This window comes from Acomys russatus, chromosome 27 (genome assembly GCF_903995435.1).
Source record: "Acomys russatus chromosome 27, mAcoRus1.1, whole genome shotgun sequence".
Lineage (NCBI taxonomy): Eukaryota > Metazoa > Chordata > Mammalia > Rodentia > Muridae > Acomys > Acomys russatus.
Window position 1 is genome coordinate 57,101,169 of NC_067163.1, and position 23,581 is coordinate 57,124,749.

Below are 23,581 nucleotides of genomic sequence, written 5' to 3' on the forward strand. Positions count from 1 at the left end.
AGGGGGGAGTGGGGGCAGGGTAGGAGGGACAGTCGTCCTGTCAGGCCCTCTCTGGGCTCTCCTATTTATAGCCTCTCCAGAGTTCCCAGAATTCCAAATGTAAACTTTCTGCAGCTGGAAAAAAAAAAAAGAAAAAAAGAAAAAAAGAAAAAGAAAGAAAGAAAGAAAGAAAAGAAAAGAAAAAGAAAAAGAAAAAAAATCACACCCCTGCTAGATCACAAGTCAATTATAGTCAGCTGCTGTGGACAGTCAGCAGCAGCCCCACATCCCTACCCCTTGGATTAAGACAAAAACATAGTCACATAATATAACTGGGGTTTTATTGTTTTATTTTTGGTTTTTCATACACACACACACACACACACACACACACACACACACTTGGTATCTCGAGACAGGGTTTCTCCGTGTAGCCTTGGCTGTCCAGGACTCGCCTTACAGACTAGGCTGGCCTTGAACTCACAGGGATCCACCTACCTCTGCCTCCCGAATGCTGGGATTACAGGCGTGTGCCCGGCCATCATAATTGAGGTTTTAATGAAGCCAAAATTCTCACTATAGGAAAGGGAGCCAGTGAGTATCTTTAGTGTAGCAGGTCAGAGCAGAGCTGTTAGGGTGCGTCTGTGCGCGGGGGTGGAGGGCGGGGGGTCTAAGGGGCTGTAGAACTATCTGGGAGGTGGAAAGACATTTTGGTATAGACAAGGAGCACATGGGTGGGAGACGTGGCTGAGAAGGAGGACTTTAGAACCAAACTCGGTGGGTGGCAAAAGTCAGCAGAAAGAAACGACCTGTATATTCCTTAGGGGAGTCAATTTGGCAGCTTGATTCTCAGCGACCTGGAGGGTGTGGACCTTGCAGGTGGGCAGGCCTGGTGGCTCAGGTGGCCCAGTGGCTTGGGTGGCCCAGTGGCCCAGTGGCTCAGGTGGCCCAGTGACTTGGGTGGCTCAGGTGGCCCAGTGGCTCGGGTGACCCAGTGGCTCAGGTGGCCAGTAGCTCGGGTGGCCTGGTGGCTCAGGTGGCCTGGGTGGTCCGGGTGGCCCGGTGGCCCGGGTGGCCTGGCCAGAAGAAGCAGAGTGAGAGGAGCTGAGGAGGGCAGAGGCAGAGACAGCTGGGAGAGTCCCTAATGAACGGAACCTGAGCTAGGCTACGCCAGGAATGGGGGAGGAGCTGCCGAACATGAGGGGCGTCTGACCAAGATGGTGGGGTGGGGGGCTGGAGGAGGGAGGGAAAGATTAAAGATGAGGAACTTGGCTTTCTTAGGGGAGGGAACCGGCGCAGCTGGGACAGCTGTGTGGAGACCCTGGAGACTGGCCCACAGCACCTGTCCGCAGTCAGTCAGGGAAACAGAAAGTGCAGAGGCAGGCTTTGGCAATTCCAGAGAGGGGAACAGGGTACCTCCTTCCATCCTTCCGTGCCCACAAAAATTGTAAAGGTCTCTTTCTTTCGTTTGCTATGTAGGGGTTAGAAAGGCCATCTCGGTTAGGAGACATCCCAGAGGTATATCAGCCAGGATGCGGGGATCAAGAGCCACGGGCGTCCCTGGTGGGGGAGGGGCCCCAGTGGCCTATGGGGAGGTCTCTGGGGAGGGAGGTGTCATCACCCAAGTTCAGTCACCTAGAAAGAGACACTGTGGGTTGAAGAGAAATCTGGGGACCTGTCACCAGGAGTTTTAGATGGTTAGGAATAGACACTGGATTCCGCTGGAGAACCACCAAAGACAAAAGAAAAGCCAACAACCAAGCCGAACAGAAGGGAATGTGTCTGCTGGTCATCGGGGCATCTCCCTACCCCACGTGACAGCAGGGATGGCACACCCTCAAGGGTCACTGCCCAATGTCCTGAGGAATGTTTTGGGCTACTGTTGGAGGGAGCAGGCACTGGTGGTCTAGAAAGTGTGAGAACCGGATTGGGGTAAGGGGTGGGGGTGGGGGTGGGGGGGGTGGGGGCGCTGTAGACCTATCTGAGTCACAATCCAGTAACCGCATCAAATGAAGGGGCCTGGGGAGTCCTTAGCCGAAGGACATTTATTTATCCTGAGGGGCAGGTGGGAGGGGGTGCCTCTGGATCCTGCAAAGACAGCAGCAAGTGTCTCTCACAAGTGGGTTTTAAGGAGAGAGGGGTGGGGTGGTGAGTCCCCATAGGACGTGTAAGGACCTTGGAGTTTTAGTCAGGCATAAGGAAGTGGCCAAATAAGGGGATAGACCTTGCTGGCTAGCTTTAGGAATGTAATCTAAAGGATTAAGGAGAGGGCAGGGGAGAGACCATGCCTGCTGCACCGTGCTTGCAATGTCTGGCCCTGTCACAGCCCTTCCCTGCATGTGCTAGGCCAAGGCACGTGTTTTGCCAGCCTGCCCATTCTGCTCTGCGGAGGCTGCGGGCAGTCTCATCGCTCTTGTTTTTTGAGACAGGGCCTCCTTAATACAGTCAAGAACTCTCCATTTCCTCACCTTCTGCATGCTGGGGTCACAGGCAAGCACCCCCACATTTACCGGAAAGCTTTTGTTTGTTTTTCAACACAGGGTTTTTTCTGTATAGCCCTGGCTGTCCTGGACTCACTTTGTAGACCAAGCTGGCCTCGAACTCACAGAGTTCTATCCGCCTCTGCCTCCTGAGTGCTGGGATTAAAGGTGTGCGCCACCAGGCCGGGCCAAAGGACACTTTAAAAATATTTATTTATTATGTATACAGTGTTCTGCCTGCGTGTACACCTGCAGGCCAGAAGAGGGCATCAGATCTCGTTATAGATGGTTGTGAGCCACCACATGGTTGTGGGGAGTTGAACTCAGGACCTCTGGAAGAGCAGCCAATGTTCTTAACCTCTAAGTCATCTCTCCACCTCCAAATTTAAGTTTTTATTTTATGTGTATGGGTGTTCCCTGCATGTATGTATATGTATGGCTTCTGTGCATGGTGCCAAGAAGGCGGAAGAGCTGTTTGGCCAAACGTATTGCTTCACTTAAGCTGCGTTAACATTTGCGTCCTGCTATGGACTCTTGATGGTGGGCGATGAACCCTGTTCACTTTTTTTTTTTTTTTTTTTGGTTGGCCTGGCTGTGCTTCCAGCACCTAGAGGGTCACCAGGTCACTGGGTTAACGTCACTACCGCGGTGGGGGGTTCATGGCATTCTTGTTTTCTTCAGTATATACCACTGATCAATGTTCAACATTTACCGCTGATTAATGAAATTCCTATTAATTCTGAAGCCCTGCGGGCTGTAGTTCACGCTGGCTCAACTAACTCCGCCTGGATCTGCGCATGCGCAGCCTCCTGCCACCGGCCCAGGCTCCTCTGCCGCCCAACTCTGTTCTGTCAGCTTTCACCTCTCCTGCCCTGGTTAACATCTCCAGGTCTCGCCATTATTACCCTGCGAGGGGGAGAGGGGATTTGGTGGGACTCTCCTGTCAGCCCAACGTTAGCAAAGCTGAGGCCAGAGAGACTAGGAGTTCAAGGTCAGCTTGAGGTATATGAAACATGGCCTCAAAAAACAGAACAAAACCAAAAACAGAAAAGAAGGCAGTAAGATGGCTCAGCTGGGAAAAGCCGCTGGCACCAAGGCTGAGGACCCGAATCAGACTACCGGGTCTCATAATGGTGGAAGAAGAGAAGTTGCTTCTATAAGTTTGTCACAAACATCCTGTCGCATGCATGCACATGCTTCGACACACGCACACGTGCACACACAGACATGCTGCCACCTCCCACCCCCCTGTGCAGTTGCACTAGTCTATTTTTACCCAATGTGGTTTTATTTTTATTTATTTATTTTTTGTTTTGTTCGAGATAGGGTTTCTCTGTGTAGCCGTGGCTGCCCTGGACTCACTGTGTAGACCAGGCTGGCCTCGAACTCATCGCGATCCGCCTGCCTCTGCCTCCCGAGTCCTGGGATTAAAGGCGTGCTCCATCACTGCCCAGCTACCCAGTGTGGTAACCCAGTCGTTCAGGAGAATGAGACAGGAAGACTGCAGTAAGGCCAGCCTAGACACCAAACCACACCTCATGGCCAACGTTTTCAGTTTAGAGGTTCTGAAAAAGCCTCCACAGACTCAGAGATGTCCCAGTGTTTACTCTTGTCAAAAAATTTCCAAACAGGCAGGGCACAGTGGCTAAGGCCTTTAATCCCAGCACTCAAGAAGGCAGAGACATGCAGATCTCTTTGAGTTTGAGGCCAGCCTGATCTACAGAGAGAGTTCCAGTGCTACATGGAGACACCCTGCCTCAAAACAAAACAATTCTAAATAGAGGGCTGAAGAGATACCTCAGCAATTAAGAGCATTGGCTCCTCATGCAGAGATGCTGAGATGAATTCCCAGAATCCACATGGCGGCTCACAACTGTTGGTACTGGGATCCGTGCCCTCTTCTGTCATGCAGAAAACAGGCAAATGGAGCACTCATATGGTAAGGGCAAATTCAATGCCACATTCTATACGTAATGTATATTCTGCAACTAATGCCGTGGGCTGTGAATGTTCTGTGAGAACTTGTCCTTCAGGCGACTTCACTTCTTCCTGCGTTCCGGAAATGACCACGCAATGCCTTAAAGTAGACCTGCCAGCAGTCTCCAGAAACTCCACCAGAGGAACACGCCCAGTGATCCTCTGAGATAGAACAACTTCCCTGGAGATGCAGCCTCCTGGACCCAACCTGCCTGAAGGTGGACATTCCTGTGACCCACAACCCCCGCTTACTGTTTTTTTCTTACTTCCCTGTGACCCCAACCCCCAATTACAGTTCTTCTCCGTATAAGCCCACTGCCCTTGAAGCTCGGGGTCACACTCCTCTCCTGCTGCGTCGTCAGGAAGGATTATGATCTGAAGTTCCAGCCCATAATACAGGACCCGGTGTATGTTGCATCGGTATCAAGTCCTGGTGATCATTTTGGGGGTTTTGCAATCTGGGTGATCTTGGTATTACACTGGGCGATCTTGGTATTACATTTGGGGGCTCGTCTGGGATCCCCAGCCCCTCCCCCCCCCCAGGACTGTGTAAAGTGCACTGTCTGTCTATGTGTGTCTGTGCCGCAGCTCTGTTTTCAGGCATCTTGGGACCTCTGTATCTGTGGCAGCCAGGAAGGACTTAGCGGATGCACTGTGTAGTCACGGCTGCAGTAGTCTGTGAAGACATCCCAGATCCCATCAAGTGGGACTTCAGTCCCCATCAGGGTGAGGTCTCTGACTCCCATCAGGGAAGCCTTACAGCCTCATCAGGGGGGCTTCTGTCCCCATCAGGGGGGGTGTCTCTGACTCCTGGATCTGGCTACTGAATATCTCCTTGGTGGCCATGCGGGTACAGTGTGTCCCTTTCTTCTCAAATCAGCAAGCTGAACGTGTTTGTGTGTCCGGCAACTGTTGTGTGTGTACACTGTTGATTGAGATTTTGTGTGTGTAGTGTTGATGTAGTGTTGATTGAGGCTGACAGACAGAAGGACAAGACAGACAACCTCAAGTTTGGGAGACAAAGCTGGTCACTCCCGCAGTAGGGCAGATGCCAATGTCTCACTAGCTGTGCACACCAGGAAGTCTGATTTTATCGGTTTGTGCTTTGTTTCCTTGTTTGTCTTTGTGTGACTCTCGTGACTAAGAATATTTTGTAGGATGTCCAGACCAAGCAGAGTCAGGCAGAGCCCTGTTATGGGATCAGCTGCTTTGAGTTTGGTCTCTGGCAGAACGGAGCCCACTGGCTCTCAGGACAGTCCCAGCTCTGAAGTTTGGTTCTTTTCTCTCACCGTATGGCTACATTCATTTTGTGTTTCTATTTGTGTGTAACGTTTGTTTTGTGTTTCTGTTTGCATGTAACCTTCTCAGTTCTAGAAATGGGCCAGGCCTCAGCATGGCAGCTTGAGCCTGGTGCCTCCCACTTCCTGTTTGAATACTTAGCTGCTCCTGAGTCCTTTGTAGAGAGGCCTGTCCCAAGCACGGAAGGCTCTGGGGGACCCTTGCCACCAACATGGGGGCTATCAGATTCTTGCTGGTTCAAAACACCTGAGCCCTCAGCCAGCAGCGGCACACCCTCTGCCCACCGGCTTCTGCTCTCTGGCTTGAGTGCACAGCATTAGGAGTTGGGTGGAAACAGGATTGCTAAGGTTTGCCTCCCAAGTGCTGGGAGTGTGCCACCGTGCTCAGCTAAAGCAATGTTTCTTTAATATGGTATTAAAGCTGCACCTCCAGCCTATATAGCTTAAAATTATACTGTGCACTCTTATCTAAAGATTTATTTATTTATTTATTTTGGTTTTTTGAGACAGGGTTTCTCTGTGTAGCCTTGGCTGTCCTAGACTTACTTTGTAGACCAGGCTGGCCTCAAACTCACAGCAATCCCCCTGCCTCTGCTTCTGGAGTGCTGGGATTAAAGGCATGCATCACCACGCCCAGCTCTAAAGATTTATAATTTGCTTATTGGGTATGATGTTTAAAATTTAAGTTCAAACACTTGTTTAGAACATATATGTGTATATGTGTTTTTAACACAGATGTTTTTAAATAGCAGCCATGTGGGCTACATTTATCTATAACCTGCCATGTGACTCCACCATCTTGAGATAGCCATGTGGATATGGCAACAATTTTAGAGCCACTTAGTCCTAATGAGCTCTCGGCTTATTGTAAGAGTTAGTTCAGATTAACAGACTGCTATATTGCAGACTTTGCAAGTAGGTAATTCTTTTTTTTCTTTTTAAGATTTATTTATTATTATATATACAGTGCTCTATCTGCCTGGACACCTGCAGGGCAGAAGAGGGCATCAGGTCTCATTATAGATGGTTGTGAGCCACCATGTTGTTGCTGGGAGTTGAACTCAGGACCTTTGGAGGGGCAGCCAATGCTCTTAACCGCTGAGCCATCTCTCCAGCCCCGCAAGTAGGTAATTCTAAAAGATACTTTTAAGTTAAAAAATATTAATTTCAGAGATATTCAATTGTTTATACTGTTAAATTTTGGGTTTTGTCTTCTAAATGTATGGCTATTATGTTCTACCTTCATTCTCAAAAAGGTAGAAATTGCTGCCTTAGGAATATGTTTGGCTTTATTTTCTGAATATAGCTATGTTTTTAAACTGCCTACCATGGCCTCTAACATCACGTGGCTGGCTGCCATGTTGATTCAGTGATAAAAAGGCTGGGGTCATAGCCTCTCCACTATCTTGGCTAAGGGCAGTCACATGTCTGGCACCCATTTTGGCTGTGGAAGACTCAAGCGTCTCTATAGAAGGCTGCCAATCTCATTCGGCTGCCTTGCTCAGCGCCAAGGGCAACCTCTGTCCTTTAAGCTAGCTTTTATTGTTCGGTCTTAATGATGAAATGTGGCAGAGTCAGCAAGATTGTCAGTCCATCAATGAACTGCATATGTGATTAAAAGCTTTGCTTTGATATTCAGATATAAAGTTTTACTAATAACTGATGCCATTTATGATCAGCTGTATCAGTGAATCATCTGCCTGATAGTTAATGAAACAATTCCAAGTGAATGATGCCCCATTCCCTAGGTGAGGTAGATGGGTTTTGGTTGTTCAAATCTTTGTATATTGATAAAAATTAAGGTTATATTTTGATTACAGCATTCTATGTATCAACTCTTTTAAGGTATTGTGCCTTTGTAATTTTAAAAAATGCTATATGCAGTTCCATTCCTTTTTAAAAGCTACTAAAAAAAAGCTACTATCACAAAGTGTTTAGGATAATTAAAGCTTATGGTTTTGTTATATCCTAGTTAAGTTAATCACAGTTTTTTTCTAAAATAATAAGCCAATATATAGCTAAAAATAAGCAATTCAGATATACTAAAATTAGACAGATGTGGCTCTTTAGCACTTAACTGCAGATTATAGTAAGATGTAGTTTAGAGCAGACAGCTAAAGACGGACAAGGATTGAGCACAGATATGCTGGCCCTCAAGCTTACCAAAGATCTGCTGAATATGGCATTAAATATATTTAAACTAATTATGACAGAGAGTCCTACATCCTAGCAGTAACCCCCAAGGTCTCTGGGAAGATTTGGCATGGCAGATGGCTCAATCCTGGATTGTGGTTTCTAGCCACTGAACAAAACTGCTCCATGGATCAGCCTAACTGTGGACAAACTGGACACGTGGACGGAGAGTCATTGTCTCACATTGCTGAATATGAGGTGAGGTCAGTCTCTTCTGTGTTCTCCTTCCACAGAATCAGCATCTTGTCTTCTGTGCCTCTGTGCCTGATGGTCAGACTGTCTCAGTGTGTAGGTACCAGGATATGACTAGTCACCTCTGTCATTTTGATCGGTACATAAAATCATCCAGGTTACAGTTTATCCTTCTCAGGTCTCTGATTACATTGATGGCTAAGCTAATGGTAGCTTGACAGCTAGATGAAAATTAGATCCACTGTTAGTATATTTGTCAACTCATTAGCTAGTTAGAACTCCTGGGTACTAGGTCTCTTCTCTTATTTAAAAAGACAAACAGAGGCTGGAGAGATGGCTCAGAGGTTAAGAACACTGCCTGCTCTTCCAGAGGTCCTGAGTTCAACTTCCAGCAACCACATGGTGGCTCACAACCATATATAATGTCATCTGATGCCCTCTTCTGGCCTGCATTAATATGTAGATGCATTAATAAATAAATCTTTTTTTTTTTTTTTTTTTGGTTTTTCAAGACAGAGTTTCTCTGTGTAGGCTTGGCCATCCTGGACTCACTTTGTAGACCAGGCTGGTCTCGAACTCACAGCGATCCGCCTGCCTCTGCCTCCCGAGTGCTGGGATTAAAGGCATGCGCCACCACGCCCGGCTAATAAATAAATCTTAAAAAAAAAAAAAAAAAAGAAAAGAAAAACAAGCTTGCCTTGCTCACAGGATTCATGTTAAACAGTAAACAGTTGTTAGTGTAACTCAACTGCCTGCGTCTCTTAGTGAATAACTGGATAGAATAAAAAGGTGTGGTTTATGTAAGGTCTCGGGATATGAAAGGTTAAGTTAGGTGGATCTAGAGTATTTGAGGGTTTGAGAAAGTGTTTAAAGGTTGATACATGCAAGATAAAGAATGTTAAAGGTCTAAGAAACTGTTCCAAGAAGGTGTTTTAAGGTTGTCTATAAGAAAGTGTTTCAAGTTGATAAAGGCAAGTGTTTGAGAGACTGAGAAAGTGTTTACTACCTGAGGGTCTAAGAAAGTGTTTAAATGTTGGTAAGTGCAAGTTATAAAAGTTAAAGAATCTTAAGAAAAGTTATAATGTACATAAGTACAAGTTATAGATTTAAAATGAGATCAATGGTTATAAGAAGCTGGTGGAGTACTGGCGGCTTATTAATCAGTTCCAAGCTCAAGATTTTAATTTCCCTTTGGTTGTGTTCATGTTCATGCTTTTCCTGGGTTTCAGAGGCATATGCTTACTCCCGCTGTCTTATAGACACAATTTTAACTTTGGTCCCTAGTCTGTATTTGTCTCAGCAGATTTTTACCTGGCTAACAGAGTCCATCCAGAGCTGCTCTGCTGAGATCTGAACCTGTTGGAAGCTGATGTAAACCCGCCCCGCAGACATGACTACTCCCTGTCTCTTCAACTTGATCAACAGATGTTTTTGATGAGTGCCCCATTAGCCTTTGGCTAGCGTTTCAGCCACTCGAGGCCCTGACAACAGCGCCCCTAATGTCAGCAGGAAGGAGTTACAGAAGAAAATGACTTTGCCTGTTTTCCCACTTTATAGGCTGAAAAGCTATGTCAAGGGCAACTCTCTGGCATGAGGGACAAACAGCTATAAGAAAATAGACTCTTAGTTCTGTTTAAACCAGTCATGCTTTGTGTCCTCCTTTATAGCAAACAGAGATTGGGTGCCATCCAGCTAATAGTCACGAGGGCGCACGGATTACCTGGCCCTACAACAGGCCAGCTCAGAGGAGTGAGTTTCAGGAAGGGTGAGCCAAAAACAGGAGGCGTGGCCTTTTGAGACTTGGGATAGTTTTGCTCCACTTCGAGTCGCTCCTAGAGAGAACCGCTAGAGGGAAGGCTTCGGGGCTCCGGCTGAGGTTCCGGGTTCTGGTTGCTCCAGGTTCCAGCAGAAGAAATCCTGCTGATTACACCAGGAGAATTGCTCCTCCGAACTGATATCCTTATGGTTTCATTATTGTATTCTTTAATTTTTTTCTATTGTTTAGGTTAGTTGGGTTATACGTGAGCTGCTCTCAGTTAATAAGTTCGTAATGAAATATATTTGTTAAGAAAATTGAGAGGCTGGAGAGATGGCCCAGTGGTTAAGAGCGCTGTCTGCTCTTCCAAAGGACCCGGGTTCAATTCCCAGCACCCACATGGCAGCTCACAACTGTCTGTAAATCCAAGATCGGACACCTCCACACCAACGCACATAAATTAAAATTAAATATTTAAAAAAAAAAAAAAAAAAAGAAAGAAAAGAAAAGAAAATTGAGCCTAAAAGGAAGACCCATTATTGGGTCTTCAATGAACCTGTCAGAGGGGGGAATGTAAGGGCAAAATTAATGCCATATTCTATACGTAATGTATATTCTGCAACTAATGCCGTGGGCTGTGAATGTTCTGTGAGAACTTGTCCTTCAGGCGACTTCACTTCTTCCTGCGTTCCGGAAATGACCACGCATTGCCTTAAAGTAGACCTGCCAGCAGTCTCCAGAAACTCCACCAGAGGAACACGCCCAGTGATCCTCTGAGATAGAACAACTTCCCTGGAGATGCAGCCTCCTGGACCCAACCTGCCTGAAGGTGGACATTCCTGTGACCCACAACCCCCGCTTACTGTTTTTTTCTTACTTCCCTGTGACCCCAACCCCCAATTACAGTTCTTCTCCGTATAAGCCCACTGCCCTTGAAGCTCGGGGTCACACTCCTCTCCTGCTGCGTCGTCAGGAAGGATTGTGATCTGAAGTTCCAGCCCATAATACAGGACCCGGTGTATATTGTACAGGTATCGAGTCCTGGTGGTCATTTTGGGGGGTCTCGTGATCTGTGTGATCTCGGTATTACACTGGGCGACCATAAATAAATCTTAAAACTCATGTGTGCTCATGGATTGTCAGATATTAAGATTATTTTTTTAAAGTCCTAAATGAAGCTGGGTAGGAGTGGTGCAGGTCTTTTGTCCCAGCAGTAGGAGGAAGAGGCAGGTGGGTCTTTGCATAGTGCTTTGGGCTATGCATAGAGACCCTGTCTCGAACCCCCCTCAGTTGTTAAAAACAAACCAACTGAGTCCTGTTGATTGGTGACTTGTCCGTGCGGGCCATTTGTATGTAGCCGCTCACTTAACACTAGTAGATTTGAACCCAAACCCAGGAGGAGTGTGGGGCGCAAAAATCAATCAGCCATTACAGCCTGTGAAATTAAGGGGAATGGGGAGGAGGGAGAATGAAGAAAGGCTCGCGGTTGGTGCTGATGGGAGGGGGCGTGGCCTAGGAAAGAAAGGCTCGCGGTTGGTGCAGACTGGAGGGGGCGTGGCCTTGGCTCAGCTGAGCTATTCCCAGGCTGTCGACCGCAGGTGGTGGCTTGGGTTGGAAAAGACCGGCGTGGAATGTGGAGGTGGGGGTTGTGGGGGGAGTGGAGACGGTTGTGGTAGCGCTGTCAGAGCTACGGGCAATTGCTCACAAAGCTCAACAGGGCTGGCCTTGGTGTCCCACGTCTGCCAGCCCATCTTTGGGAGGTGAAGGCGGGAAGATTTTAAGTTCCACGGGATCTGGTTTATGCCTTCCGAAAATCCTGTGGCTCAGGCGATGGGCTGGGGGCGTGGCTCAGGGGTAGAGTGACAGCCGCAGGGAGGGGCTGGGGCATGGCTGGGGTAGCTGGTCTTGTGGAGGCTGAGACCTGTCCCCAGCAGTGGAGAGGGATGTCTGGCTAAACTGCTTGGAAGTACTGAAGACAAAATGTCTGACAGCCTGAGGGCTTACTGTTTCCTCCACCACCCTCCCCCATCTCCATAGGGACCAGACAGTTGATTCACGAGCTGGCTGGATCTAGGTGATGACAGAGGTGAGGGACATGACCGGAGCCTTGCAGTCCCGACACCTGGATTCCTGGACACCTGAACACCTGGAGGACAGAAAAAAACTCAAGGACACTTTAGTTTTTTGAGCACCTTGCAGAACACTTGAATCACCGGCCCACAAAGGCTAACAGGAAACCTCTCCCCAGCTGCCTCATGGCAGAGATGTCCCTCACCGCTCCGGGCCCTCGGACAGCAGCAGATAATAACACCCACACCCACCACGGGTGTGACAGTGCAGGCTTGTCATGACCAAAGCCAAGCAAATGAGGCAGGAGAATTGCCAGTTTGAGGCCACTGTGGGATACAGTGGGAGATGGGAGAGGAAAACAAAAAAGCCTTAGGCAGCTGAGAGAATACAAACTTCAGCCGAGGGAACTGGGTTCAAATCCAGAGTCTGTGAACGTACGTGAGAAGACTGAGCAAAGGAAAGCGTGCAGAGCGGGCGAGTGGCCTGCGGGGTCTGGGCTGCAGCTCTCTCAAGCACCCGCTCGGTGTCCCCTGTGTGGCGGAACAGAACCCAGAGGCACAAGCCTGCTGCTCTTCAGCTCTCTGACGTTTGGGTAGGATCTCACTATGTAGCCCTGGCTGGCCGGAAACTGTCTATGGAGACCAGGCTGACCACACACCGAGAGCTGCCTGCCTCCGCCCGCCATGTGGTGGGATTAAAGGCTTGCCAACATGCCTGTCTTTTTTCGTTTTTAGAGATTTCTTTCTTTTTGTTTTTGTTTTTCGAGACAGGGTCTCTCTGTGTAGCCTTGGCTGTCCTGGACTCGCTTTGTGCTCACAGAGATCCACCTGCCTCTGCCTCGATGAGTGTGCTGGGATTAAAGGTGTGCGCCACCACGCCCAGCTCTTTAGAGATGTCCTAGTGTTGGTGTGCATGTAAATGCACCCATGAGGCCAGAGGGGGCGGCAGATTCCCTGGATCCGGAGTCCCAGGCACTGTGGGTGTTGGGAATGGAACTTGGGTCCCCTGCAAGAGCAGTTCAGAGATTTTAGGAGCTGAGCTTGTGTTGATTTTTAGAGACTATGGCTGCCTGGCCTGAGATTTGCTCTATAGTCCGGTTTAGCTTTGAATTTCCTTTGTAGCCCAGGCTGTGCTGCCCCAAGTGGCCTCAAACTCTCCACGGTTGTCCTACCTCAGCCTTCTGTGATGTGTGTGGGATGGGGTGCATTGGCCATGCTGTGCTTGATCTCAGCCAGAAGGCCGAGAATGGATCCAGACCAGTGCTATTTCCGTTATAACAACAGAGGAAATATCAGAAGCCACCAGCCTAGGCAGGCTGACTGGCCAAGGGGGAGGAGCCTTCCCAGGCTGCCGGCCAAGAGGGAGGAGTCAGGATTCGGGAAGGATACTGGTATCCCCCCCAAACAGGGAAATTGGTATCCAGGAACCTCAGACCGTGGCAGGAGGCCATGGCTGTTGCTACACACTAATCAAGGAGGAAGTTGGCTTGGAAAAGTGCGGGACTGAGCGTCAGTCAGCAGCGGACAAGGTTCTGCTGCCTGGTGCTTTACATCGGTCCTGATTGCATTTTGCTTATTTTTCGTTTGCTTTGAAACAGTCTGCGTGGCCCTGGCTGTCCTGAAGTTCACTGGGTAGACCAGTGCTGGCCTTGAACTCACAGATGTCTTGCGGCCTCTGCTCTTGAGATTAAAGGGGCGGGGCAGCCTTATTAGATCGTCGTTTTTGATACATGGTCTGATGTAGTCCAGGCTGGCCTCATAATCACTAGCTTGTAGAAGCTGACTGAAATTGTGATCCTCCTGCCTCAGCCTCCTTTGAGAACGCGGAAGCCCCTGACAGGGGGGCTCACTGCCGAGGAGCCAGCTGCTCCTTCTTGGGATGAACGGGATTTCAAACACTTAACATGGAATGACCATAAAAGATGTAAGATTGGGGTGAGAGTGTTCCAGAAGGCCTGGATGGGAGCCGCACAGGCAGGCAGTCTCCAGCAGACCACAGCCCAAGTGCTTCCCAAGCTGCCGGCTGGCTGTCCCGGCGTGGGGGAAGCAGAGGCGGCAGGAGGCTCAGAGCTCTCCTGGGAAGCACTAGCCGCGGCCAAAGGAAAACTTGCGTGGTGTCAGGTAGGTTCTGAAGCTGAGCAGGCCTGATGACGTCACCCCTCCAAAACGCCCTTTCTTCCAAAATGGCAGGAACGGTGCCCACATCGCCCACTGTAACATCTGTCTTCCTTGACCTCGGAATCCTATCTTAGCAGCTTGCAGGACCCATGAGGCTCTGGTTTGGTGTGGAATCACTGGGATGGGATGAGGTTGGGGGGGGAGGGGACAGAAATTCCAAAAGTGTCGCTGAGTGGATGGATGGATGAATGAATGAATGGATGAATGAGTGAATGGACACTTGGGAGGGATAGCAGTCCCTTAGTTCGGGGCGAGGGTCAGCCCTCTACGGTCTCCCAAACCCTAGAAGGCGTTGACAGGTTGGAGGGGAGGGGGCGCTTCCGGCTGGGGTCTCCGGTGCTTCCGGTACGCTCCTTAAAGGGGCGTGGCCAGCGGGGCGGGACGCTCAGAGCGTCGGGGCGGCGCGAAGATGGCGGCGGTGATGGCGGCGCCCGAGGCCGTGGAGGCGCCGAGCTCCCTGCTGCTGCTGGTGGTGGGCGGCGAGTGCGGCCACCCGGGGCTGCTGGCCTACGTCCTGGAGGAGTTGGAACGAGGTCGGTCTCCGGGAGCCGAGGGGCGAGGGCGGTGGGGCGGGGCGTCCGGGGCTGGGGGTTCCGGCGCGCGGAGGGCCGGGGTCCGGGTGGGGTGCGGGGTCCCCGGACGCAACGTTCCGGGGCGCGGTCCCGGTCCCTTGGGGGGGTCCGCACGCGCCGGGAGGCCGCGTGGACAAAACAGTGACGTGAGTCTCTGTGTCCGGGTGGGCCGCGGCCGACGGTGCTCCCCGTGCCGCACGGCATGTGGGGCGTCGGATTCCGGGGACACAGGGTTCATGGAGCGGCCCGGGGCTCCGGTGGTCGCTGCGTCCCTGGTTTTGGGGTTCCGGCGGGGTGCGGCCTTCCTCCGCTGGCCCCGCCCCTCGCCGGGCTCGCACGTTCCTGCGGCGCCCCGGGGCCTGCTTTCTGGGGCTGCTAATTGGCGCGTGGGTGGCGCGGAGCCCTGGGGATGCTTGGCACGAGGGGCGCTGACTCAGGCGCACCTGCCACATCGGGGCGGGGCCGCATCGCCTGCCACGGGGCAGCGAATGCAGCGAAGTCGCCGGCCGGTCACCCCGGTAGTCGGGAGCTGAGGCCGGAGGCCGGAGGAGCACGGCCAGTTTCAGGCCAGCCTGGGCTAAAGGCAGCCTTCTCAAAAACAAGTGCAGGGGGGTTCCGATCCGTAGAGTCGTTGCCTGGCATGCACAACCCTGGGTTTCATTCGTAGCATCCTTCGTCATCTCAGCGTCTTAGAGATGGAGGCCGGACAAGTGGCCTGTCCTTAACTTCGTAGGACATTTGCACCCAGCCTGAACTACATGAGATCCTGGCTCAAAAAATAAAGTCCCCAGAAGAACACAGAATGCCCATGGGCTGGAGAATGTTCCTGAACCTAAGTGTGACAGGCTCAGCACCTTCTGAGGAATGGTGGTGTGCAGGGGTGGGGGATGGGGTGAGGACCCTAAAACAAACCAGACTTCCCTGGGGTCGGGGGACTCGGGGATTCGCCCTGCCTAGAGCAGTGGTTCTCAGCCTGTGGGTCATGCTGACAGGGGTCTCACCTCAGACATTTACAGTTTGCCACAGTAGCGAAATTACAGTTATGAAATAGCAACAAAAACAATTTTATGGTTTGAGGGTCACCACAACGTGAGGAAAGGTTAAAGGCTTGCAGCATCAGGAAGGCCGAGACCCACTGGCTCAGGGGAAAGCCTGTTTTAGAGCCTGAAGGGGGTCGGGGACACACACAGGGACCTTGGTCATTGGAGAACAGTGCAGAGGGGTGCTTCTCAGGCGAGAGGAGCCCGAGAGAGTCAGGTGTGTACACACTTGTCATCTCAGTCCTTTGGGGTTGGAGGTGGGAAGGTGATTGTGCAATCCAGCTGGTGCTAGTGAGAGACGCCCACCTCCAATCCAGTGGCTGAGATGCCTGAGGAGGTGGAACTGCTAAGCGCCTGCGACTCATCAAAGCTGGCCTTGGCAGGAGGTGACAATAACCCAGCTCTGGAGGCAGAGCAGGGCAGTCCCGGTGCTCGCCAGCAGCCAGCCTCACTCAACTGAACTGAAGACTCTATGAGGGGTTCTGTCCCTGGGTGTAAGGAAGTTGAGGAAGACACCGAGTGCTGGCCTCTGGACTCCACATGTTCATGCACACACATAGACAGGTCCATGCATGTGCATATGCAGACATGTGTGTGTGTTGATAATTCTAACTGTGGTTTCTTTAAAGAAACAGAAATATAGCCAGGCGTGGTGGTGCAAGCCTTTAATCCCAGCACTTGGGAAGCAGAGGCAGGTGGATCACTGTGAGTTCGAGGCCAGCCTGGTCTACAAAGTGCGTCCAGGACAGCCAAGGCTAACACAGGGAGACCCTGTCTCGAAAAACCAAAAAAAAAAAAAAAGAAAAGAAAAGAAAAAAGAAAGAAACAGAAATATTAGCTGGGCAGTGGTGGTACACATCTTTAACCCCAGCACTTAGGAGTCAAAGGCAGGTAAATCTCTGAGTTGGAGGCCATCCTGTTCTACAGAGTGACCTCCAGGACAGCTCGGGCTACACAGAGAAACCCTGTCTTGAAAAACCTTTAAAAAAAAAAAAGTAAAAAGTAAAAAGAACCAGAAATATAAGAATGTGGTTTTGTTTTAATCCCAGGTGTAGGATATGGGGCTGCTTCAAAGTAGCTGGCTATGATTTCCCTCGTGCTTTAGCAGAGGCATGGTTTTGTCAGCTGCAGATATGTTTTTGCGATGTGACATTTGGAATTCTGGGAATTTTTCAGAGGGTTTATAAATGCTAGGGCCCTGATAAGGAGGAGTTGGTTGCAATTTGTTCATAGTCATGCTCAAAGAAAAAGAAAGAAATTAGATTCACAGCGCTTTTCCTCCCCCCACCCCCATTCTTTCACTTCTATCTAGTTATAGGGGTAAAACTGGGGGGATAAAGGGTAGAAAAGAACCCACTATGTAGCTAAGGTCAGCTACACATGTGCACACAGAAGATGCCCCAGGAGGTCAGGGGTGTGGATAGGGTCTGGTCATCTTGCTGGTGAAGTGCTGAGGCCCTCTGCTCCCCTGAGATTAGGCGGAAGGGGGCGCTGGAGCTGAGCTCTGTCTCCCGCCGCCTGCAGGTGTTCGCTCCTGGGACGATGTGGACCCTGCAGTCTGCAGCCTGGACGAGCAGCTCAAAGCCTTTGTGTCGCGGCACTCAGCCACCTTCTCCAGCATTGTGAAAGGTGAGCTGGGCATGGAGTGGGCACCGCCGAGGCCTGCACAGTGCTACCCTGACCTGCAGGTGCTGCTCTGCTTCGGGGCAGCAGGAGCAGGGCACATGTTCCGTCCCTGTTTACAGAAGAGTGCAGCAACGCTAAGGAGGGGCCGCTGTGGCCCAGAACCTACAGGGTGCTTTTAGCCAATAGGAATGTGGAGATGTGGTGCAGGGCAAGTTCTCTGAGTGAGGGGTCGCAGAGCGGCCTGAGCAGCCCCTGGCCCCTCTCTGAGTGTTGCTGGTAGCTCCGCCCCTGGCCAGCGGGTTGAGTCACCATCTCCAGCCGCAGGAGGGGAAGGAAGTGTCCGTCTAGCTGCCCCTCTGGGTCACAGTGGCTTCCTGATCCCTGGTGGGGTGGAGAAAAGCTGGAAATGCCACACACTGTGGCCTACTGTGTACCGCAGCCCCTCTGAAAGACCCTTCTGGGTGGTCACATGTTTTCCGGCTGGGGTTGCTGGAGCCCCAGGAGCTGCTTTGAGGGAAGGCCTGATGCTGCCCTGTCTGCTGCTGTGCTTGTCCGGGTGGCCAGTCCAGCACCTCTGGCTGCTTGAGGTCCCAGGACACAGCTCCACCAGGTGCCTGTGGTACCTGAGGGTCCCTGATCCTGAATTGGGGTCTGGACCTGTCATCCCACAGGCCAGCGGAGCCTGCACCACCGTGGAGAGACCCTGGAGACACTGGTCCTGCTCAACCCCTCAGACAGGTCCCTGTGCGATGAGGTAAGGAGCAGGCACCCTGGTGACCAGCCCTGTCCTGTCCTTATACCTGCCCCAGCAGTGTGCTTAACACTTCACCTCTGCTTCCTGCCTCGCAGGAAGCGGGTGTGTTGTGTCTAGCTGGAGGCAGTAGCAACCTGAGTGAGGCAGCGTCCAGGCTCGGCCCTGCAGCCTGACCCGAGAGCTGTCCTAGGTGGCTAGAAGTCTTGCCTTTGGCCAGTGCGCACCTTCCTCTCAGTCACAGGACAGCCGAGGGCGGCAGCTCTGGCACTCCCTGCTGCATGCGACCAGTTGATCTGGAAATGACTTAGGCCTGTTGTCCTGTAGCGGGAGGGGACGGAAGCAAGGTTAGGAGGTGAAGGGTGCCCTGTGCTTTTGTAGCGGAATGCACATGCTCTGGCTAAGAAAGCAAAGAAAGAGAAGGCTGTGTGGGTCTCTTGAGTGCCATGGTGGAGGAGCCGAGCCAGCTGCACAGGCAGCTGGTGCTGGGAAGCTGAGGGCTGTGGGGTGCGCAGCGGGTGGCTCTGCTCTCGCTTGCCTCCACAGTGAGTTCAGAGCTGCTCACAAGGAGCTCACCTCCCCCCCCCCCCACAGCTGCGGAACCTCCTGATGGACCCCGCTCCTTACAAACTGCTGGTACTGGCAGGGCCTTGCCTGGAGGAGACTGGGGAGCTGCTGCTGCAGACTGGGGGCTTCTCGGCCCACCACTTTCTGCAGGTGCTGGGGGACAAAGAGGTGAGCTGCCCCTTCTGCACGGTCCTTTCCGGAGCATTGAGTAGGGAGCGTGCACAGAATAGGGGCGACTACCCCGGAAAACTGGGTGGGCCTGGGGTGACCAGGGAAGTTTGGAGATTAGGGAAGAGTGCCGCCAGCCCTCTGGTCCAGGTGATTCTGTGCTGGCCCTACAGGTCCAGGACGCGCTGGCCTCAGCACCTGCTGCCCCTCCGGTCCTCACTCTGACCTGCCCGACCTTCGGGGACTGGGCTCGGCTGGGCCCCGCGCCCGGGCTGCAGCTGCGGCTGAACCCACCGGCACGGCTGCCGGCCTCCGAGGGCCTGCGCGTCTTCCTGGAGTATGTGGCTGAGTCGCTAGAGCCACCATCACCCTTCGATCTGCTGGAGCCACCGGCCGCAGGCGGCTTCCTGCGCCTGGCGCGGCCCTGCTGCTATGTGTTCCCGGGTGGCCTGGGCGACGCTGCCTTCTTTGCAGTCAACGGCTTCACAGTGCTGGTGAACGGCGGCTCCAACCCCAAGTCGAGCTTCTGGAAGCTGGTGCGCCACCTGGACCGCGTGGACGCTGTGCTGGTAACCCACGCGGGCGCTGACAGCCTGCCAGGCCTCAACAGCCTGCTGCGCCGCAAGCTGGCGGAGCGGGAGGCGGCCGCGGGGCCGCAGGGACAGCGGGAGGAGCGGCTGCGCCGCCTGTTGTCCCCAGCGCTGGGTGTGGTGTTCCTGAACGCACGCGAGGCGGCGTCGCGGCTGCGTGGAGGCGAGGATGAGGCGGTGTGCGCGCGGAGCCTGCTGCGGAGCCTGGGCATCGTGCCTCTGCCTCTGCAGCGTGGCCCGCAGCCCTCGCGCCCCACCGTGCTCTTCGAGAAGCTGGGCGTAGGCCGCCTAGAGCTGTTTGTGCTGCACCCACCGCCCGGGGACCCCGCCGCACCCGCCTGCGCCCTGCTGGTGTGGCAGCCCGCAGCGCCAGGCGACAAGGTGGTGCGTGTGCTGTTCCCGGGCCGCACACCGCCCGCGCGCCTGCTGGATGGCCTGCAGCGCCTGCAGCACCTGCCGTGCCTGCGCCGACCCGTGGTCACTGCGCGCGATTTGGACTCGCCTGCGAGGGCCGACAGCCAGGACAGCCTGGCCTCGCGTGACAGCGCACGCAAGGAACCGGCCCGCAGCGCTGTTGGCTGTGCACCCAGCAGGAGCACAGTGAGAAAGGAGCCTGCCCCAGCGACACAACACCCAAAGAAGGACACAAAACCTGGGCCCACACGGCCTACAGCTCGTGACACTCGCCGCTCTGGACCTGGTGTCACCAACACGAAGACCCGCACCTTACAGAATGGGCCTCGTGCCCCGATTTTGGCAGGGCCACCAACAACAGCCTGTGTGCCAGAGTGCCCGGGAGAATCGGGGAACAGGGTGGAGCCTGAGCGGCCACCTGCCCCATCCCCAACCCTGTCCCCAGCTCCATCCCCACCACCTAAGGCACCTGGCAATAGCCCTGAGCGCCTGTCCCTCAGCCCGCTACGGCCAGAGCCCGCCCCCGACGCCTCACCCTCGGCCACAACACCCACTGCCACGACGCCCACGCTGACTACGCCCTCTCTGCCGGCGGAGCTGGGCTCACCGCACTCAACCGAGGTGGACGAGTCGCTCTCTGTGTCCTTTGAGCAGGTGCTGCCAGCAGGCGAGTCAGGGCTTAGCCTTCCCTTACGCCTAGCGCGACGCTCCACGTCCCCACACGACGTGGATCTGTGCCTCGTGTCACCCTGTGAGTTTGCGCACCGCAAGCCACCTCCTCCTGCCTCCCCGGGCAGCTCAGATAGCAGTGCTCGTTCCCAGGAGCGGCCACCCGAGACACCACCCACGTCGGTGAGCGAGTCCCTTCCCACGCTGTCTGACTCTGACCCCGTGCCAGTCGCAGACTCCGACGATGACGCTGGCAGTGAGAGTGCGGCCAGGGATCCGCTGCCCACGCCTCGTGTGCCACCACCGCTGCCCGACGTGCCTGGCATCTGCATGGTGGACCCCGAGGCCCTGCCGCCCCGTGTCCGGCAGCCTCCCAACCCCACCAGCTCCAGCCGTAGTCGCAAGGCCCCTGCAAGGCCCAGCTCTGCCTCTGCCGCCTCCAAAGCTGCAACCGTAGCTGCTAAGACCAAGGGCCCTGCGGGGGACCGGGCCAGGCCACTCAGTGCCCGCAGTGAACCCGCAGACAAGCCAGGCCGTGTGCCCCTCACCAGGAAGCCCTCAGTCCCCAAGACTCTTTCCAAGACGGCCTCCTCCACGAGGCTCTCTTCGGGTGAGTCCCTCCCGCCCACCTTTCTGCTCTGGCTGTAGCCGGCTGCTGCCTCTGAGCCTTGTTCCTGCTGGGGACTAGCTGCTGGGAGGGAGCAGCCAGTTGAAGTGCTTCCCTACCCTGTACTTCCTGCCCTCAGAAGCCTTCTGCTCTGGCTTTCCTTGTTTGCTTTCAATGTTGGGGTGATGGTATCTGAGAAACTTCTGTCTTGGTCCCAGAGTGGCCTCTGCTGGGCCTGGGTGTTGCTGACAGGGTGTGGTGGGCCCGCTCTCTCCAGTCATCGCCTGCCCGAGGTGCGTCTTGCCTGGTGTTTTGAGATGGCCATATGCAGAAGGAAGCCTTGAGAGGCTGGGCTGTCTGCCAGGCTTGGCTCTTTTAGGGGTTTTGAGCAAGTTTGCCACGCGTGGTAGTGCAACCCTTTAATGTCAGCATTCAGGAGGCAGAGGCAGGTAGTTTGAGGCCAGTGGAGAGAGACCCTGTCTCTACAACAGACTGAGGGTTTTGCACTTTAGCCCAGGCTGACCTAGAATGCTGACTTGACAGGCAAGCACCTCACCTTGGTCTTGCATGTGGGTTCCAAGGACACCTGGACCCCCAGGCAGGTGGTGCCAAGGCCATCTCTGGGCCTGTCCCCAGCAGGGCTCTGGTCTTAGGCACTGCTGCAGGCTACAGGTTGGGGGGGGGGGGTTTAGGTGACTGGGAGACTCATAGCTCTCTCTACCCAGAGTGGCTCCTAGTGACCGCACTGACGACAGGCCCACACTGAGGACAATGCACAGCTAACCACGGCATCAGCCCTGTTGATGCCAGATCTGGGCAGGCATGGCATTTGTAGCTTGTCAGGCCTCACACATACCCAGTATGGCCCAGGCTCAGAAGTGCCTTGCAGTGTCAGTGACACTGGTCTGCCCTGTCCCTCTGCAGACCTCAGTGCCAGGGGGACCCCAGTGTCCCCAGCAGGGCAGTATGTCCTACGGCAGGGTTTCTGTTGGCTATACTGAGGCTGCTGTGGGCGTCTCTGGTCCTCCATCCCTCAGGTCTACATCCTCTGCTGTCCTGGCTCCCTGTTACCTGGGAGTGGGAGCAGGCCTTTGTGTCTCAGTCACAAGCTGTGAGCACCCTCAGTTGTGTGTGCCCTGGGTCTCGCAGGCTGCTCTTGTTCCCTGAGCACCTACCTCCATGGGCCAGGAGGTATGGCCTGCACTGGCCCCTTGAGCTATAGCCACATAGGCAGAGTCCCAGTAATACAGGGTACAAGGATCTGGGGTGTCTTTCCCTAGTGGGAGGGAAGAGCCACTTATCAGAGAGGTGCCCTGCAGCCACATGATGCCACCACCATCCTGTACCTCCCACAGGGCCCAGCACCCGCCCCACCCCACCCGCTGCTGGCTCCCCTGTCTACCTGGACCTGGCTTACCTGCCTGGGGGCGGTGCGGGCCACCTGGACCAGGACTTCTTCCTGCGTGTGCGCGCTCTCTGCTATGTCATCAGTGGGCAGGGCCAGCGCCAGGAGGAGGGCCTACGTGCTGTGCTGGACGCCCTGCTGGCTGGCAAACAGCAGTGGGACCTGGACTTGCAGGTAGGTGAGGACTCGGGTCTCGCTTCTTTCTAGGACCCCAGGGCATGGGGCCTAGGTGCCCTGTCGCCTGCAGGACAGCTCTGTGGAACAGGGTGTGTCCATGCAGCTGAGAGGTGTCAGCAGAGGGTAGGTGCTCCCCAAAGCTGGGAGGGTGGCAGAGTGTGGAGGCACATCACACACCCAAGCAGGTGTCCCCCAGAACACTGTCTGCTTTGAGAACAGTGGGAATAAAGGTCGCACGACGCAGCTGCTCTAGTGTGACAGAGGCCTCAGCCCCAGGGACATGTGCATGGAGTGGCAGGCCAGCCTGGCCGTGTGCTGACCCTGGGTTACAGAGAGGTTTGGGTATTGCGGGGTGATCAGCCTTTGCAGAGGGCTCACCTGTCTGCCTGTTGTCCCCAGGTCACCCTGATCCCCACCTTCGACTCTGCGGCGATGCACAGGTGGTACGAAGAGACGCATGAGCAGCACCAGGCGCTGGGTATCAGGGTGCTGGGCAGCGGCAGCATGGTGTCCATGCAGGACGAGGCCTTTCCTGCCTGCAAAGTGGAGTTCTAGCCCTGCACCGCACTGCGCCCTGGGAACAGTTCCTGCGGTGGCCTCTGTGCTCCACGCAACACCCACACACCATGCTAGAGTGAGCCACTGTGTGACACCCCAGCTTCCATCCCCAGCAACAGTGCCGCTGCTCTCACGCTCTGACGCCTCGTCATGTGCAGGCCCAACTGTCCACACTCTCCATCCCAGCACTCAGGGTGCAGAGGCAGGAGGATAGGTGTGGGTTCCAGGCCAGCCTGGTCTACACAGTGAATCCTTCTTTCAAAAACCACAGAGAATAAAGCAGGTGGGCGACTCTGGTTCGGCTTCTGCTGCAGT

The 23,581-nt window shown here is 53.8% G+C and overlaps 1 protein-coding gene across 1 annotated transcript; it reads left to right on the top strand.

Annotated features, from left to right (window-relative positions):
• The first annotated feature begins 14,512 nt into the window (after positions 1 to 14,512).
• On the top strand, positions 14,513 to 23,581 carry Map1s (microtubule associated protein 1S). Its single transcript, XM_051169575.1, has 7 exons — positions 14,513 to 14,655; positions 17,259 to 17,363; positions 18,032 to 18,114; positions 18,706 to 18,846; positions 19,020 to 21,129; positions 22,482 to 22,705; positions 23,108 to 23,581. The coding sequence occupies exons 1-7, from the start codon at positions 14,532 to 14,534 to the stop codon at positions 23,261 to 23,263; spliced, it is 2,943 nt and encodes a 980-aa protein (XP_051025532.1). The 5' UTR covers positions 14,513 to 14,531; the 3' UTR covers positions 23,264 to 23,581.

What these genes read in the sequence shown, in the direction of transcription:
- Map1s (XM_051169575.1), top strand. Translation starts at nt 14,532, where the DNA reads ATGGCGGCGGTGATGGCGGCGCCCGAGGCCGTGGAGGCGCCGAGCTCC. An exon ending in ACAGGTCCCTGTGCGATGAG is followed by an intron (nt 18,115 to 18,705) that starts GTAAGGAGCAGG and finishes CCCCCCCCACAG; the next exon opens with CTGCGGAACCTCCTGATGGA. An exon ending in AGGTGCTGGGGGACAAAGAG is followed by an intron (nt 18,847 to 19,019) that starts GTGAGCTGCCCC and finishes CTGGCCCTACAG; the next exon opens with GTCCAGGACGCGCTGGCCTC.